Source organism: Chelonoidis abingdonii, chromosome 6, assembly GCF_003597395.2.
Source record: "Chelonoidis abingdonii isolate Lonesome George chromosome 6, CheloAbing_2.0, whole genome shotgun sequence".
Lineage (NCBI taxonomy): Eukaryota > Metazoa > Chordata > Testudines > Testudinidae > Chelonoidis > Chelonoidis abingdonii.
In genome coordinates, this window is record NC_133774.1 from 21,769,173 (window position 1) to 21,786,732 (window position 17,560).

At 44.8% G+C, this 17,560-nt stretch overlaps 1 protein-coding gene across 2 annotated transcripts in view; it reads right to left on the reverse strand.

Annotated features, from left to right (window-relative positions):
* Positions 1 to 17,560, reverse strand: part of ATP8B1 (ATPase phospholipid transporting 8B1) — a 144,182-nt gene that overhangs the window by 45,653 nt on the left and 80,969 nt on the right. For both annotated transcript variants that reach the window (XM_032802572.2, XM_032802573.1), the window contains exons 2-8: positions 16,316 to 16,517; positions 10,217 to 10,314; positions 6,784 to 6,897; positions 1,726 to 1,824; positions 1,576 to 1,637; positions 1,011 to 1,083; positions 834 to 904 (exon numbers count right to left, since the gene is read on the reverse strand). In XM_032802572.2, coding sequence (XP_032658463.1) covers positions 834 to 904; positions 1,011 to 1,083; positions 1,576 to 1,637; positions 1,726 to 1,824; positions 6,784 to 6,897; positions 10,217 to 10,314; positions 16,316 to 16,514 — 716 coding nt within the window. In that variant the 5' untranslated portion in view covers positions 16,515 to 16,517. The remainder of the gene's footprint in view (positions 1 to 833; positions 905 to 1,010; positions 1,084 to 1,575; positions 1,638 to 1,725; positions 1,825 to 6,783; positions 6,898 to 10,216; positions 10,315 to 16,315; positions 16,518 to 17,560) is intronic.

Here is a 17,560-nt window from a genome sequence, read left to right on the forward strand (position 1 = left end):
GGCACTGTGTAAAGAAAAGTTTTCTACACATTGCTTCTTCCCCTACCTCATTAATTTTATGAGGGTTCAGGAGATTACCTTTAGACTCATATTAAAGCAGTAACTAATGATTTGTAAATTTCCATTTTTAGAGGTTCCCTGCATCTCTCTTTTTCCAGTACATTTCACAAGATCAGTGCAGCTGTAATTTTCTATAGTATTTTGCCTATGGCTGCTGAGCTTTTAACTGCTGCTGTTGGAGGTGGGGAACAGGACGCTAATACAACGCCAAATGGTAAAGTTAGTGGGATGAACATAAATGCTCAAAGCCACTGCTTTCCTGATGCAGTAGTTAAGCTTGAGAAAGCCATTGTACATAAAGTAGAACCTAAAATTAAATAACTGACAAAATTAAGAGTGCTAGTGAAAGAGAGCAAAACACACTCTGACTGCAATGTCTGGTAATCCAAACAGACTCTATACATGATTTTACAGAGTTGTAATGTAGGGAATAAACATGTGGACTTCAAGATCAATAGAAGTTGTGTGGCTAAGTCACTGCCAGACGAAAATTTACTCTAGCATATCTCATTAGAGATCCATATTATGCAGAGTCCAGGTCACCTGGTCTTCATAAAAGCCATTCATTTTAGAGAGAGTATAAATTAAGATATTTATGAAACAGTAGTAACAAAACACACACCAAGTAATGACCTTAAATTTGCCAGGTCTAATCACCAGGGTACATAAAGAATTTCACTAGTTTGGAATAACATTTCTGCAATACACACTTCAGCCCTTTCACCATTAAACCAAAAATGACATGTAAAATCCCGTAAAAAAAAGAGCCTTACCCATCTAGTTCAGCTGTCTCTACATAACAAAGGCTGTTAGGTTCTGAGCTGGACAGCAGCAGAATATCAGCCTAGTCAAAACAACACAGTAAATAAATGAAAGCCAAACATTGCACCAGAGACAAACTCCATGCAAACAAGGAATTTATTTTTAAAAAAATTAGGCCATTCGCTTACAGGAACAAAGGCATTTTTCTCCAGACGAATGACATCTCCAACTTGAATCTCTTTCCATTTAGCAGCTTTGAACCTAAATGTCAAATATTTTTTAAGATCAGTAGTATTCGTTTAGGATAGGATAGACATAAGTTATATATCATCTTGAAGTCTTTGGCATCTTCTCTGGCAGACTTCCACAGGATCAGAATAGAAAAGCCTTACATCTCAGGAGAGAAACATTCCTTATTCAAATAGTTCCTGATGACTGAAATTCTTAAGAACTGCAATGCAGGAAAGTGTCATCATTTAACACACATAAATATTTCTGTCTTTTTCCCTAAAACTCTCACTTGACACAGATTCAGTGCTGGATTTTTTTTTATGTGACTGTTCTTTCAAACCACAAGGGATTGGATGTAGGCAATTAACTTTAATTGTTAATAGGAGTTACACATACAAGTGCATAAACAGTGGAGAACTGCAATCTAAATGTACAATATAATCTACCATTTAAGTTCTGCAGGAGTAATCAGTAACTAGTAAAAACATTACTTTCAAAGTTAAAGCAAAAACTTTACAATACCTTCCATCCCTGATAACATCACATGTCCGGTTATTAATCTCATTATCCATTCTATGGCGAGCCTTAAGGAGACAGGAAAAAGGAGTATGTTTACTCTTACATATTTAAATAACTTGTCATCAGTTTTAACATTACGAAAATAATTCTTACGATGTCATCCACCAGGTCTTTGATTGCAGTTATCCCAAGCACCAGGAGCAAAGGCACTAGTGTTGTATACCACGATAAAGTAGTTATCTGAGGAATTGTCTGTGAATGTGAACAAAGATCAGGGAACAACTTGGTGAAACACTTTAGTGGCAAAAAGGACCAACAGATCATCTAGTTTGACCTCCTGTACATCACAGGACTCGAGCACCACCCAGCACCTACACACTAAACCCAACAACCGAAATTAGACTGAAGTATTACAGCCCACAGGAAACTACATTATTATGTGCCACAGGCAGAGAATATGAGGGACTGAGGTGCACCCCTGCCTGCAGCCCCTCAAATGGCAGGGAAATTATTACATGAGCCAGATAATCCTGGCAAGTGACCTGGACCCACCTCCTTCAAAAAAACAACAACAACAACAAAAACCACACAACGTTATTCTGGAACGATCTACTTTCAGTAAACCCACATTGCGTTACATCCTCTTTATTATTTACTTCTATAAATTTAATTATTTTTTCCTTTCACAATTTGTTCTAAAGCCCTGCATACTACTGAGATCAGACTAACAGGTCTGTAATTGCTCTGATCACTTCCCCCCACCCCCTTTTCTTAAATACAGGGATGATATTAGCATTCTCCAGTCATATGGTACTACCCCCATAAAAGACAGATTTATTAAAAGTTCTTGCTTCTGGACTGACAGTCTCATATGCCAATTCTGGAAGAGGAAGTTACTTATCTATAACTGGAAGTTCTTTAAGATGTGCGATCCCTATCTGTATTCCACGGAGGGTTTATGCATGTACACCATGCATCTAGAGATGGAGAATTTAAAAGTAGCATCCACAGCTCCGCACATGCCCCCTGACTCACTTCACAGCTTCGCCTAAGGTGATAAAGGGCAGGGTGGATCAACTGTGTCTCCAGTTCCTTCTCCACTACAAATCAACAGATCTGCAGCAGAGGGGAAGGAGGGTGGGAAGCAGAATACAGATAGGAACCACACATCTCAAAGAACCTCCAGTTACAGGTAAGTAACCTCCTCTTCTTCTTCAAGTGATGGTTCCTATTGTATTCCACTGAGGGTGACTAGCAAGCAGTACCTAAGTTGGAGGAGGGTACAAGGATGAAGATGGGATAGATGAGCGGAGGACAGCTAAGACAGAGGAGGCATCCGCCACTGGGTCCTGCGCTAAGGCATAATTCACAGCAAAGGTGTGAACTGAACTCCACCTGGCCATTTTACAGATATCTCAACGCAATAAGTCATGGAGGGAGGCCATGGTCAGAGCCTGGGTTCTTGTTGCACGGGCCCACACCCTTGAGGTGAGTGGAGGCCAGATAATTGATAGAGTGTAATGCAGCCCAAAATCCACTTAGACATTCATTGTGTGAAGACTGCCCACCTCTTAACTCTTTTGGCTATTGCGACAAACAGCCTGGGGGATTTCCTGACCAGTTTCATCCTTTTCAGGTAGAAGGACGATGCCCAATGGACATCAAGGGAGTGGAGTTACCGTTCCTTTTCCAAAGCATATGGCTTCATGAAAAAAAACAAATAGGTGAACGGACTGATTAATGTGAAATTGAGGGATGACCTTTGGCAAAAATTTGGTATGCAGACACAGGGATATTTTATCTTTATCTTTATGAAAAGTCACGAAAGGAGGGCCTGCCATCATGGCACCAAGCTCACTAACCCTCACTGATGTGACACTAACCAGGAAGGCAACTTTCATGGAGAGGAGAGACATTGAACACGATGCCAGCAGTTCAAAGGGTAGTTTCGTTAGCACAGATAGGACCAAGTTAAGACCCCACTGGGGAGTGATGGGTTGTATAGGTAGGAAGTTTCCAATGAGGCCCTTCCAAAAACCGAACAGTCAACACGTAGGTAAAGATGGAAAGTCATTCCACGGGGGGGGAGGGTGCTAACTGCTGCTCGGTAGATTTTGAGGAAGCTGTGGACAAGACCCAGTCAAGAAGGAGGGGAATCCCTCCTGCTTCTGGGAAAATCCTTTATGTTCCACCCAGGAATCAAAGTGTGTCCACTTGGCTCAGTAACCACATTTAGTGGAGTCCTTCCTGCTGCTAGAAAGGATGTTTTGCACGTCTGATGAACATGTCCACTCTAGAGACACGCACTCAAAGATGGAAAAAAGGAGCGCTAGATGACCCACAAAAGCAGCTGTGGGGATTCAAATGACATCAGGCAATGTGATCGGCAGCTTTCTAGTGGTCTTCAGAAATCACTCTTCTCTGGTGGTTGCCTCTGGAAGATGGAAGATTGTGAAGGTGGTCCCAGAGGGCACGGTCCATGAGCTTCCTGACATTTTTTCAGTGGTTCGTAGTGTCTCTGGAGAAAGAACTGGGTGGTCCTGTAACACTGTGTAGGGGAAGGTGGGCAATGGAATTGACGCTTTGGTGCAGTAGATACCCAAGGAATGCAGAGTAGCTCTGGAATCCTTGAGAGTGTGCAGGGAATCATCCGTTTTTTGGTTAAAAAGATGAGATTCATTGCAAAGGAGATCTTTAATGGCATTTTGTACCTCCTTGGGAAATCAGAGGAGTGGAGCCACAATTCCTTGCACATAACTATACCCAGGACTGGTGCAAGGATGTTTCATGCCCTAGGCAAAACTTCCACCTTGCACCTCTGCCCTGAGGCGCCCCTGTCTTGTGGCAGCTCCCAGACCCCACCCTCCGCCCTGAGGCACGCCCCCCCACCCCAGCTCACCCCTGCTCCGAGCACGAGTACTCTGAGCACGCCATTGCTGCTTCACTTCTCCCGCCTCCCAGGCTTGTGGCGCCTAAGCTGATTGGCACTGCAAGCCTGGGAGGCGAGAGAAGTGAGACAGCCATAGCGTGCTCGGGGAGGAGGCGGGGTGGGGTGAGCTAGGGCGAGGAGTTCCCCTGTGTGCTGCCCCACCCCTTACTTGCTGCAGGCGGTCCTCCCTGCTCTCCCCTGCCACAGCTCCCTCTGCCTAAATGCTGGCGGCGACCAGGGCGGCCGAAGATCCGGCTGCTGCGGTCACTGCAGAAGAAAATGGCATCCCCCAAATCCCAGTGCCCTAGGCGACCGCCTAGGTCACCTAAATGGTTGCACCGGCCCGGACTATACCGATGGCCATGGGCCTCGAGTAGATATCTGCTGCATCCGCTGCTAACTGAAGAGTTTTCCTTGCCACCAGTTTACCTTCTAGAATAGCCTTAAAATTGGCCCACTCTTGCCGTGGTATCTTTTCAGCAAATTCATGCAGTTTACAGTAGTTTAGGAAATCGTACTTAGTGAGCAGTACCTAGTAGTTCAAGATACTGAACTAAAGGCTGCTGACAAAAAGTCCTTGTGGCCCAAGAGGTCCAATCTCTTTCTCACCTTATCTGACAAAGTGAAGCACGGGAGATGTTACCTGGAACACTTCGTCACCGCCTGGACCACAAGAACTGAGAGATGGGGGGGTCAGAACAGAAACTCAGACACCTTAGCAGGCACATAATGTTTCTCAGCCCCCCTTGGGGAGTAGGTGTACACATGGTTAGCATGTGCTAAAATATCCTGACTGGCTCAAGTATAGCTTCATTGTTAGGGTAGAAAAGTGCCCATAAGACGACACCTTTCCACTGTGGAGAAGTCCCCTGCTCCAATGCCAGTACTGAGTACAGAGAGGGTGCCTTTAACTCTTGGGAGATTGGGAAGAACACCAGGTGGTGCAGGATGATGCCAATGAGTGAAGGATATCCAGGAGCTGATGTTGGGTATCCTGGACCCTCTCCAGAGAGATGTAAAGCTCCCCTGCCACCCTCTGAGGCACTCTTGGCTGTCTCAGGTAGATGTACAGGGGTGGGGAGGTTCCCCAGCCTGGATCTGAATGAGACCTCATGGCAACTTCCATGAGGTGCTTCTGGAGGCAGGGAGCCTGACCTTCCGGGGTATGGCTGAGGAAGGACTGGCAGATACTGCATCTGAATGCAATGTGGTTTGCTCCTAAGCAGTAGAGACAGAGCTGATATTCGTCACTGACCGAGAAGGAACACAGGCAGGAGGCACCGATGTTAAAGCCTGGGGGTCTTTGGCAGAGTCCAGTACCCGTGCATGGGTATGTGGGGGAGGAGTATGGAGAAAAAATAAGCCCTCCATACAACCTATTCTACTCTAAAAATACTACAGACTACCTAAAAGCAATAAAAACAGTAAAACTCTTAAACACTAACTATATATAACTTTGTTTGTGAAAGCGCATCACTTGCAAGCAGACACTGATTGTTCCAGTCCAGAACATGCAGCGGTAAGAAGGAACTTGAGACACAGTCTGTCTATCCCACCCGTTGTCATCTCGGACAAAACCATGAGGCAAGTCAAGGCTCATGCATGGACCAACCAGCCAGTTGACTACAATAGGCCCCATCACTCAAAGAAGAATGTAAGTTATCCAATTCCCTGATTTGAGCACATTAAGTTCTTTAAAAGATGTGTTCTTAAGTCAGGTTAGCTAACTCAGGTTAAAGTAGAAGTGAAGACATGGCAACTCTTAACTTGTGTTAGCAGTTTGATATAAAGTCTATATGGGATCCTGGGAGTGAACATTGGCTTTATGGTGCCATGCCTTCATGACTATATTAACCTGAGTTAGCTACGCAAATTAAGAACACACTTTTTTTTTTTCTGGCAGTGAACACATAACCTATGAGCCCCAGTCATGGACTAGAACCACATTGTGATAGGCACTGTACAAACTTAAAACAAAAAGGATGGTCCATTCCCCAAATTGCTCACAGTCTAAGTAACTAGTTGCATTCTAAGCAGGGTACACAAGGCATAAATCTAAACATCAAGCTAAAATGATTAATGTGCAAATAAACTGCATTGCTCCAAGTTCGTATTAAACTTCTGAATTTTAAAAGCAGTTAGTCTGGAGTTGTTTAGCAAGTCCACTTTAGTTTCATGATAGCAATGTCACAAAAAGCAGTAATATTCAGCTGCATTACTGAGTAACTGAACTTATATTATCAACTTTATCATAATTATCTGTATTATGTAATCAAATTTACCTGTAAAATAAGAAGAACCAGGAAATAAAAGTTGGCCACTCTTTTAAACTGTTCTAGCAAATTCAATGGTAAAAAGGTAATTGCATTGTATTTGTAGGTCTTAATTGCATTCCCCTGTTGAGAAAAAAAATTAAAAATAAGACATTCTAAATAACAATAAATACTAATGGATACTTTTCCAATCCAATTTGCATTTCATGTAAAATGTTTTATTTTATGGTATCCCTCTCTACAAAATGGCCGTGTAAGTTAAGTTTATTATGCAAACCAGTTTAACAAGGATCACTAATCAAGTCAACCAAAATCACTGTTGGCTTTAAGGTTATTTCTAAGCTGCCTTTTGTTGCTTTAGCTGTCAGCTAGCAATGCCTTAAAAGGATTATCTGGAGCACTATGTAAAATCAAGGGACTGGAAATAGGATACTGGGGCCACATCTAGACTACACGCCGTATCGGCACGTTAAAATTGATTGCTCGGGGATCGATATATCGTGTCTAATCTAGACGGGATATATCGATCCCTGAGCATGCTTATATCGATTCCGGAACTCCACCAACCCCAACGGAGTTCCGGAATCGAAATGGCGAGCCGCGGACATCGATCCCGCGCGGTGAGGATGGGTGAGTAAATCGATTTTAGAAATTCGACTTCAGCTACGTTATTCACATAGCTGAAATTGTGTATCTAAAATCGATTTTACCCAGTAGTGTAGACCAGCCCTGAATTTTTACCTCAAGGCAACTCCTTCAAACTGAACCCAGGCCAGTACTGATAATGGAAAAGTCGGATATCCTTATAGTCAGTTTTAACTGAAGTCAGATGCAGGGCCGGCTCTAGGTTTTTTGCCGCTCCAAGCAAAAAATTTTTTGGCTACTCTCCACCCCAGCCCTGGGCTCTCATCCCCCACCAGTGCCCCCCTGCACCCACACCCCCTGCTACCCCAGCCCTGGGCTCCCCAACCTACCCACACCCCCTGCCACCCGAGCCCTGGGCTCCTCCTCAACAGTGCTGACTCTGCCTGCTCCCCCCTCATCTCCAGCCGGTCCAGCACTGGCAGGGTCAGGGTAAGCAGCGGAGCTCCCAGGCCGTGCCTCAGCCCAGGGTCCCACCAGCCAGGGATCCCGCCTCCAGGACTGGCTGGGACCAGGGAGGGCAGAGCCGGGGGACCACATCGGCAGGGGGCTGAGGAACTGGGGCAGAGTAGCCCCAGAGGGAGCAGAGCCCTAGAGAGCGGGACACAGGCCCCGCATGGCAGTGCCCCACCCTCTATGGCCCCACTGCTGCTGCTCCTTCTGGCCGCCCTGCTGCAGTCCCTGGGCGGCTCAGGCCGCTTTGCTCAGCCCCACCTGACCTGCAGTATCTGCAGGTAGCTCTGTGTGCCCTGCGGGGCGGCCCCCAATCCGAGTGTCCCCCGCTTGGAGTCTGCCCGGCCCAGCCACAAGGTGCGGGCGCTGCTCCCCCATGGCATGAACCGCAGCGGCTCCAGGATGCCCCCTGCACATGACTGCTGCTGCTGCCAGGGCTGGCTCTAGGCTTTTGCTGCCCAAAGCAAAAATAAGATGGCCAAAATGCTGCCCCTGAAAATGTGCTGCCCCAAGCACATGCTTGGTTTGCTGGTGCTTAGAACCAGCCCTGGCCAGATGTACACATTAAAATGTACACAGATGTACACGCTTTGGCCAACGTACATGGCAGAGGGGCATTGCTGGCACGATGGCATATATCATATTAGTAGATGTACAGGTGAATGAGCCCCGGATGGTGTGGCTGGGTCCTATGCTGGACCCATCAGGAGCTCATCTTAATTAATTAGCCTCTTAGGGTTGATATGGCTACTTCCACCTTTTCATGTTCTGTATGTATATATATCTCCTTACTTTATGCTCCATTCTATCCATCTGAAGAAGTGGGCTGTAGCCCACCAAAGCTTATGCTCAAATACATTTGTTAGTCTCTAAGGTGCCACAAGTACTCCTGTTCTTTTTGCAGATACAGATGAACACAGCTGCTACTCTGAAACCATACAAAAGCTAGTAGCAGAACACTTTGATCTCCCTGGATATTCAATAACAGATTTAAAGGTACATTCTTCAACAAAAAAACCTTCAGAAAACAGACTTCAAAGAGTAACCTCAGAGCTACAACTCATTTGAAAACTTAATACCATTAATTTGGGCTTGAATATGGACTAGGAGTGGCTGGTTCACTACAAAAATCAATTTTCCCTCTCTTGGTATTGACATCTCATCATCAATAATTGGGAGTGGACCTCATCCACCCTGACTGAATTGGTCTTCAGATTGGTTCTCCACTTGTAAGGTAACTTCTTTCTCTTCATGTGCCGATAGATCTTTATGCCTGTATCTGTAATTTTCACTCTATGCATCAGAACAAGTGGGTTTTTTACCCATGGAAACTTATGCTCAAATAAATCTGTTAGTCTTTACGGTGCCATCGGACGCCTCCTTGTTTTTGTAGAATAGGTAGGAAGGGTTCCGACTGCAGAATCTTTATTACTGATGTTCAAGCATAAGGCAGAAATAACCCAAATTGACTTTCAGATACTAGCAGAGCTTGCAGGGGTTGGTAATTAGAAAAACATTTTATTTATAAAATAAACAAGTTATTGCCCTGAAAGTAAACAAGGCAGTTGAATGTGAAATCTCATGATACCACTATTTATCATTTAAGACCAGAACTGCACACAGGTACTACTACTATACTGTTTATTTTAAAATAATCCCACTGGTTTTAGAAATGTATGTTTTAACACATCCTTTTTTACATAAAGTTATTTATACATCCATAACATGGTTTGATTTAGAGTGGGTGACCTAAGCCAACAACGAGACGACTCCATTGTACTTAAGCATTTGGAAATAGAAGATCATTTATTTTCAAAAATACATGAAATTCTGGCTTGACCAAGATGCTGTCTGTCTAAAGGCTGCCCTTAGTAAAGTATTGAAAATAAAATACTTGAACATTATTTGATTCAAATGTTATGACAGCCATAGTCCAGTGTATAGGATGCAGCTCTGGGATTCAGGAAGTCTGGGTTCTAAATGGCTTTTGGCTCACAAGCGTGTAGGGCAATTTAGTGCATGGTAAGCCAGACTATAGCACACAAGCTAGCCACGCACTAACTGAGAGTATGAACCGTGCTATGGTGCACTAAATGTTCCATAATGCACTTTGACGTAGATTCAAGTCTGACTTGCCACACACCAAAATCACCATGCGGACAAGCCCTTAGTCAAATCACTCTGACTCAGTTAATCCGTTCATGATACTTATCCAATTTTGCAGATTGCAGAGGTATACTAATACATGTACACGGTTTAATTATTGGAACATTTAATCATGAACAACAAGTGTTCCTCCTGACAAAAAATCTACGTCAGTCATGATATATAAAGGAAGATAGCTTACGGCATATTTGCTTTTCTTGAAGCACAGAAATGTTGTTTTCTTAAACTGCGGTTGCTCATGGAAGTTTCGATCATTTGCCTTAACTTGCCAGCTGCAATCTGGGAAAGGAAGGGAAAAAAAAATAGAGTGCCACACACATACAAAATGAACCATAACACTTGACTGCTCCAACAATGGGGAAACAAGTCTACAAACTGAAGGTTTACCCCCTCCATATCTTTTCAGGCAACATGCAATGGAAAAAATCAAGTTGGGCCTCTGAACTTTTTCTCATTTCTGTATTGTTGGTAAAGAAGGCCTCAAAGGATTTTGCAAAAGAGCATCCAGTTTGTTTGTCTATATAAGCAACTGAAGTCTAACCTACTCTGGGAGAAAAACGTGTGGTAACAGGGGCGACTCTAGGGATTTTGCTGCCCCAAGCACAGCAGGCAGGCTGCCTTCGGCGGCTTGCCTGCGGAAGGTCCACCGAAGCCACGGGACCGGCGAACCCTCCACAGGCACCACAGCTGCGGGACCGGCGGACCCTCCACAGGCAAGCTGCCTAAGGCAGCCTGCCTGCCACCCTCGCGGGGACCGGCAGAGTGCCCCCCGCGGCTTGCCACCCCAAGCACAGGCTTGGCATGCCAGGGCCTGGAGCCGCCCCTGGTGGTAAACAGAAAATTAGGAACATTATGTTACAAGACGCTGGAAACTAAACAGAGGGAAAAGATTTTTAAATCAGACTATTTTGTTTTGCTTTTGTTACACCCATCTAACTCCAATGCCTAATGAACAAAAAAAAGGGTGTCAGACTGAGCAATCATGCCCTTTTAAGTAATGTGCAAAAGCTCACAATGCACCTCTGAGACCTCTTAAGAAATACTCCAACAATATTAGGCAAAGCCAGACCTGACATCCCCAATATTTCTGAAGATAAAAAACAAGCAGAATTTAAATGCCCACCCCTTTCTGATCACTTGTCTAGATCTTAAAGAAGGGCCCAATCCCAGTTTCATTAAAAATCCTACAGAGTTCATCTTTAAGTCTCTGACTTTCAGCTAGTTCTAATTTGTGTGGAATTGTTAACATAATAACCAAGAGTTTTACAGCAATAAAGTGCAAGTTCAGCAATGAAGAAATATTCTTCCTGCTATTGAGTTGCTTTGTGTCCAGCAGAAACTGTGTCAAAAAAAGAAAAAGGAAAAAAAAAAAAAAAAACGAACAGTTCAAGGAGCCTTTTACATCTCAGAGTGGCATTATGCTATGCCAGGGGTTTGCAATCCACCTTTTTATATGCCTGGACACTCTGGTATGTGTGAGATGCCCAGACCTGAAGAAGAGCTCTCTGTAGCTCAAAAACTTGTCTCTTTCACCAACAGAAGTTGGCCCAATAAAAGATACTACCTCACCCACCTTGTCTCTGGGATGAGATGTGAATTTAGAACTGGTCAAGCAGTTCCTGTGAGAAGGGGATTGTCTGGGTTGTGTGCACCGCAAGTACCTCATACAGACGCTCTTTATCTTCCCTCCATGCTGCCTTTGCACTCTAACCTATCTACTCCCTACCCCATTGTGTCTTTTTGTCCCTTCCCCTTACTCAACTGCCTCACTCCACCACTTATAAGTCCAGTTCTCTCACACACAGTACATTCTAGGCCTTCACGTTCTGTCTATCCACTGTCTAACACTTATCCTCCACTATCCTCCAGTTTCCACTCCTGCCCTCAGGTCCATATTGTTGGTGCCACTATCTACCTTGCTCCCAGCACCTAAAAATCCAGTCATTTAGGCCCTGCCTAAACTTTGCTCAACTTGTCTAACAGGTTTTTTAATTGGTTTTCAAACAATTTGCCTGCCCAGTATGAGTGAGGCCAAGCCAGTTCTGAACACTGTATTAGACCAGTTTTCTAGATTCTGCACCTACATCAGTCTCCCTCTACACACAGTCCCACAGACAAGATCACGACATCTCTGATCAACAATGCTTTCTTGCTCTGATTATTCTTCATGTTATACATGTGAGAACGTGGAGCAACAAGGGTGCTGAACTATATCCAGTAGCTCTGGGAATCCCACAAGCAGGGGCATGGTACAGTGACTGAACTGAACCATGCCCCACACTATCAGGGGACTCCTGCAGGCTGCCCCATAGGGTGGGGAATATATCCTTTTTTTAAAGCAGCTTCCTAGTCAATAGTCAGTCAAGTTGCAACCTGTCTGACCTGTTTCAAATAGAGAAAAGATTGGCGGTAACTGCAGGATAGATATATTGGCTTCCAGTCTGTTCTCTTAATCCTTTTTTCTCATTAACTACTATTAACGAGACTGAATTATAACAAGAGCAGCAGCAATGAATGGGCACCTTAGGTTTTAGCCATTCAGCAAAAGACTGGATGTTTTTTCTAAGAGAGCTGCTCTAGGAATTACTTTGGGGAAGTTCTGTGGCCTGTATTACACAGGAGGTCGGACTAGATAATCACAATGGTCCTTCTGGCCTTGGAATCTATGTCTGTAAACCCTACTGTAAGAAAACTGAGGTTCTAAAATAGACTGAATCACTGATCAGCCCCACCAGCTGCAAAAAAAAAAAAAAATAATAGTGCAAGCACCATATAGACAATGCTGTTGGTCCCCTCACATGATTAAGTGCTTCTGAACAGTGTTGTTAGTTATGAAGTGCACCTTGTTGAAGCAGTCCAACTGACCATCAGTTGTAGCATACATGGACCATATGGTCAACCTGGACTGAGCTAATGTGGCACTTGGAGACTGGACAATGAGGAGGAATTCTGAAGTAGTAGTAAATAAGTAGGATAACCTCGCTTGAGGGAAGCTTACTTTATCGACTATTAAAGGGTTCTTTTTTATACTCTTCATGTGAAGAGAAAAGCCGATTTCAACTTCTAAGTGAAAACTAAGGAATCCTCCCATTGAGAAAAAGGCAACTAGATTAAGATTTCTGTAGCAGCATAGCTGACAAGAAAACACTTGGACCCAACCATTCTTCGAGTACATTCCACAAAATTCTGCAATAGCAGAGAGTTTTGACCTTTATTAACCGAGAAGGAGAATAAACAGCATAGATTGTAAAAAAATAAATAAATAAAAAGTCAGCCAACAAGGCATAGCAAATAATTTGCTCTCTCGAAAATGACACAATGATGAATGCTGCCTGAAATCTAACACGCGACTGAAAAATTCTGCGCCAAAATGAAGAAAGTTTGAACTTCCACCATGATTGTTATGTTTAGCTTTGAAGTTTAATTATTAAAATGCTGAATTAGACACCCAACCATTGTGATCCATGTCATGCTGAATACAAGACTAAAATAGCCGCAAAGCTAAGTTTCCAGTACTGCTGAGAGAATACCTTTCTATTCTGACCTCCACTCAGAAATTGCTGCCTAGACACATGCTGATTCATGATTTTTGTTCTAAGACCATGACAGGAGGAGCATTAAATCCACTAAATGACTACTTTCAAAGAATGAACAATATTGTTTAACTTCTATTTTATTTAAGTTCGCTGCACTGGAAACTTGTTAAAGTCATTTATAAAACTGCTTAGCTTTACAAAAATCAAGCATGGGGCATTACTCATTACACTAACAGATATTAACACCAACTACATAGCTTTTTTTGCTTCATTATTGTAAATTAAGCTTATACTTGAGTAGAATGTTTCAGAGTAGCAACTTAGTGAAAAATTAAATCGTTATTATAAATTTCTGTTTATTCTCTAAAGCTCTAACAAGCCAAAAGATGAACAGACTCTAGCATTCATACTTACAAGTTTTGCTACTCTTCAGATCCAGTACTTCGTGTATTCAATTTTCTATTTAAAAATGTGAGGGCACCAAAAGGCCATATACTTCCAAAGAGCAATCCCTCTCCCTTCATGGTCGTTATATACTCAATCAGTGCCAGCAATATTCAGCCCAGGGCCCAGCATCCACAATGTGTGGGGCTGGTCTCCCCCCACGCCCACCGCTGCCCCCATGCCTCCCCTGAGTTTCCCCCAGCCCCCTCTTGCTGTCCCCATGCACGTCCCCAGGCTCCGGAGGGAGCAGAGCATCCCTGCCTCTTCCACGCAGCTCCATGCTGCCTCCCTGCAGCAATTGCTACCGCAGAGTCCTAGTGTCCCCATATCAACTGCCAGGGCAGACTGACTCTGAGCCTGCCCTTCCCCCTCACACCCTTCTCTTTTCCGATGGGACCCTCCACCAGCACAGCGCCCTGGCCCGCAGTCTCTGCTCCTGCCCCATGCTGGACAAGGAGGCAGCCCCATCCCCCACCTCCAGTGAGGCTACAGTCAGAGGCAACAGCAGGGGAGAAGGCACATGCAGCACCCCCTGGCACCCACCATGGGGGAGGCAAGGGAGATTCCTGGACCTGAGAGGGGCCCTAGGAGCACAAGCAGTGACAGTGGTGGAGGTGAGTGTGCTGCTGGGGGGGCGGGAAAGGGGAGCTCCTCTCCCAGAGCTCACTGCTGCCGTCAGGGAAAGGGCTGGGGGGAGCCCTCCTCTCTGGGCCCTGTCCTGGAGCAACCTGCCTGCACCCCAAATTCATTCACAGCTCTGCCCCACCCCAGAGCCCATACCCTCAGCCAGAGCTTTCATCCCCCCCATCACACCCTCAACCCTAGCCCTGAGCCCCTCACACATGCCAAACACCTTATCCCCAGTCCCAGCCAGAGCCCTCACACTCCTGCACCCTAACCCTATGCCTTAGCCCTGAGCCCCTCCAGCACTCCAAACCCCTCATCTCCAGCCCCAGCCAGAGCCCTCATCCCCCCGCACAACCCAACCCTCTGCCCTAGCCCTGAGCCCCTCCAGCATCCCAAACACCTTATCCCTCGTCCCAGAAAGAGCCCTCATTCCGCCGCACCCTAACCCTCTACCTCAGCCCAGAGCCTCTCCAACACCCCAAATCCTCCAGCCCCAGACAGAGCCGTCACCTCCCACACTCCTACTCTCGCCCTGAGCCCCTCCCACACCTCAAACCCCTCATCCCCAGCCCCAGCCAGAGCCCTCATCCCCCTGCACCCTAACCGTCTGCCCCAACCCTGAGCTCCTTCCTGCATCATGAACACCTCATCCCCAGCCCCACCCCACAGCCCTCACTCCACTGCCATATCCCTGAGCCCCCTCCCACACCGCAAACCCCTCATCCCCAGCCCCACTGCAAACCCAGCCCCACCCCTGCACCGCCTCCCTCCCCCAAACTCCCTCCCAGAGCCTGCAACCCCGCCATCCAGACCCCCTCCCATCCCCAAACTCCCTCCCACTGCCTATACCCTGTACCCCAGACCTCCTCGCCCATCCAAACTCCCTCCCAGAGCCTTGGGCAGGTGGGGGAGGAGTTTTGGGAGGGCAAAGTTTGGGCAGGGGCAGGTTCTGGGCACCACCAAAATTTCTACATACCCGCCGCTCATGCTCTCCTTACACTTGATGTCAGCACCACCCACCACAGTTTGTGGACATGACCTATCTGCTACTAACCCAGACACAAAAATGAAATAAAAAACTGCTAAAAAAAAAAAAAAAAAAAGTGGAAGCTAGCAATAAATCTGAAGTCATGTGAAAGTTCAAGAATCACAGAATATCAAGGTTGGAAGGGACCTCAGGAGGTCATCTAGTCCAACCTCCTGCTCAAAGCAGGACCAATCCCCAGATAGATTTTTACTCCAGTTCCCTAAAAGGCCTCTTCAAGGATTGAACTCACAACCCTGTGTTTAGCAGGCCAGTGCTCAAATCACTGAGCAATCCCTCCCCCCATAACTGTCCATCAGTTTGTGAACATTTCTGAATAAATAGACTGGATCTGATCAAGCTCATATTTGATGACCTCAGATCATAGTGTGAAGCCACTTCACTGCCCAAAGAGCTGTAGTGGGATGCAATTTTGTAGATGAATGTGGATTAACTTTCTAGTTGACACAGATTACTAGCAAATGCAGTTAACCAATGTAGATCTGCCCAGGGAGAAAGTATTGAGTATATTCTTAAATCTGAAAATAAACTGAACAAACTTAGCAACCTATGTATATCTGGTACACTGCACAATCCTCTGAATCTTTATATTCAATAGTAAGTTCAGTATAATTTCTCATACTATTACCTTTCTTAACTGGTTCTCTGCTCTCCTCAGCCTCTCTGTTGATTCGGTTTTGCTCTGGTTCAACTGCAGGCAGCTGACTCTCCAATTCATCTTCTGTTTCATCATCACTGTAGGGCATTACCTCATCATTTGGCTGAGAGTCCTCATCAAAGGTTGTCTCTGAATCCCTGTCTGAATGCATTCTGCCAGCAGTCTGCATACACTTGATAAAGGAAATGAATTGATAGTTAATATAACAAAAGCATTCTAATCTGTCTCTTCTTAAAATCAGGTTTGAAAGCAGCTCTGCTAAGAACTCTTTCAACTGAGTTCAGAGTCCAATCTCAAAGATAGTTCAAAGCTATGGAACAGGATTTCTAATCCAAGACCTTTCGCGCGCCTAGATTATCTTTTTGAAATTTTAAGCAGACTGATGTAATGATGATTGTAACTGACATACTAATTCCTTGATATACTCATAAATTCTAGCAAGTATGATAATAGTATTACTAACTTCAGGACCACATAGGTTTTTATAGCTGTTACTATATCGCAGCCCATGTCATCTCAAAAAGGAGAGAGAGAGAAACTACAGATAGAATTCAGATCCTTCTGGTTCAGAAGCACAGGCTCTTACCACTTGAGCTAGAAGAGAACCTTCATTAGCAGTGACTAGTATAGGGACTGATAATCAGTTCCAGTTGCATCCATTAGGAGGGCAGTGGGAGAAGCTCACATCAAGTAATTTCTTTCAATATGATTAAATAAATCTTTATTTTTCACGTCAAAAAAAATCAAATGCAAAGTGTTTAACTACTACAGGATATTTGGACAGCATGACTATTCTAATAAAAAAAACATAGTAAAGATTCATATTATTGCACTGTAAAATGTAGCAGTCTGATGCAGTAATAAAAGTAATGTACTTAGAATTGATTACAAATACAAAGTATTTACATTGGAGGCTTATACTATACACAAGTCTGTTTAAAAAAAATCCTCAGCATTCAACCCGATATTGTAGCTACATACTCTCCTAAGTGTGATACAGCATGGCCAGAGGGCAGCATAAGAGTGTTAGCAGGGGGCCTTATTGCCTGCCAAGGGAGGAAGGTTTGCTTTAGATTAACTAGAACAGCTGTGGCCAATTAGAGCACCTGACTCCAGTTAGAGCACCTGACTCCAGTCATGGGATATAAACCCCTGCTTCAGTCAGACAGGGGGTGGTAGTTGAAGGAGAAAGGTTGGATTGGAGCAGAGTGCAGA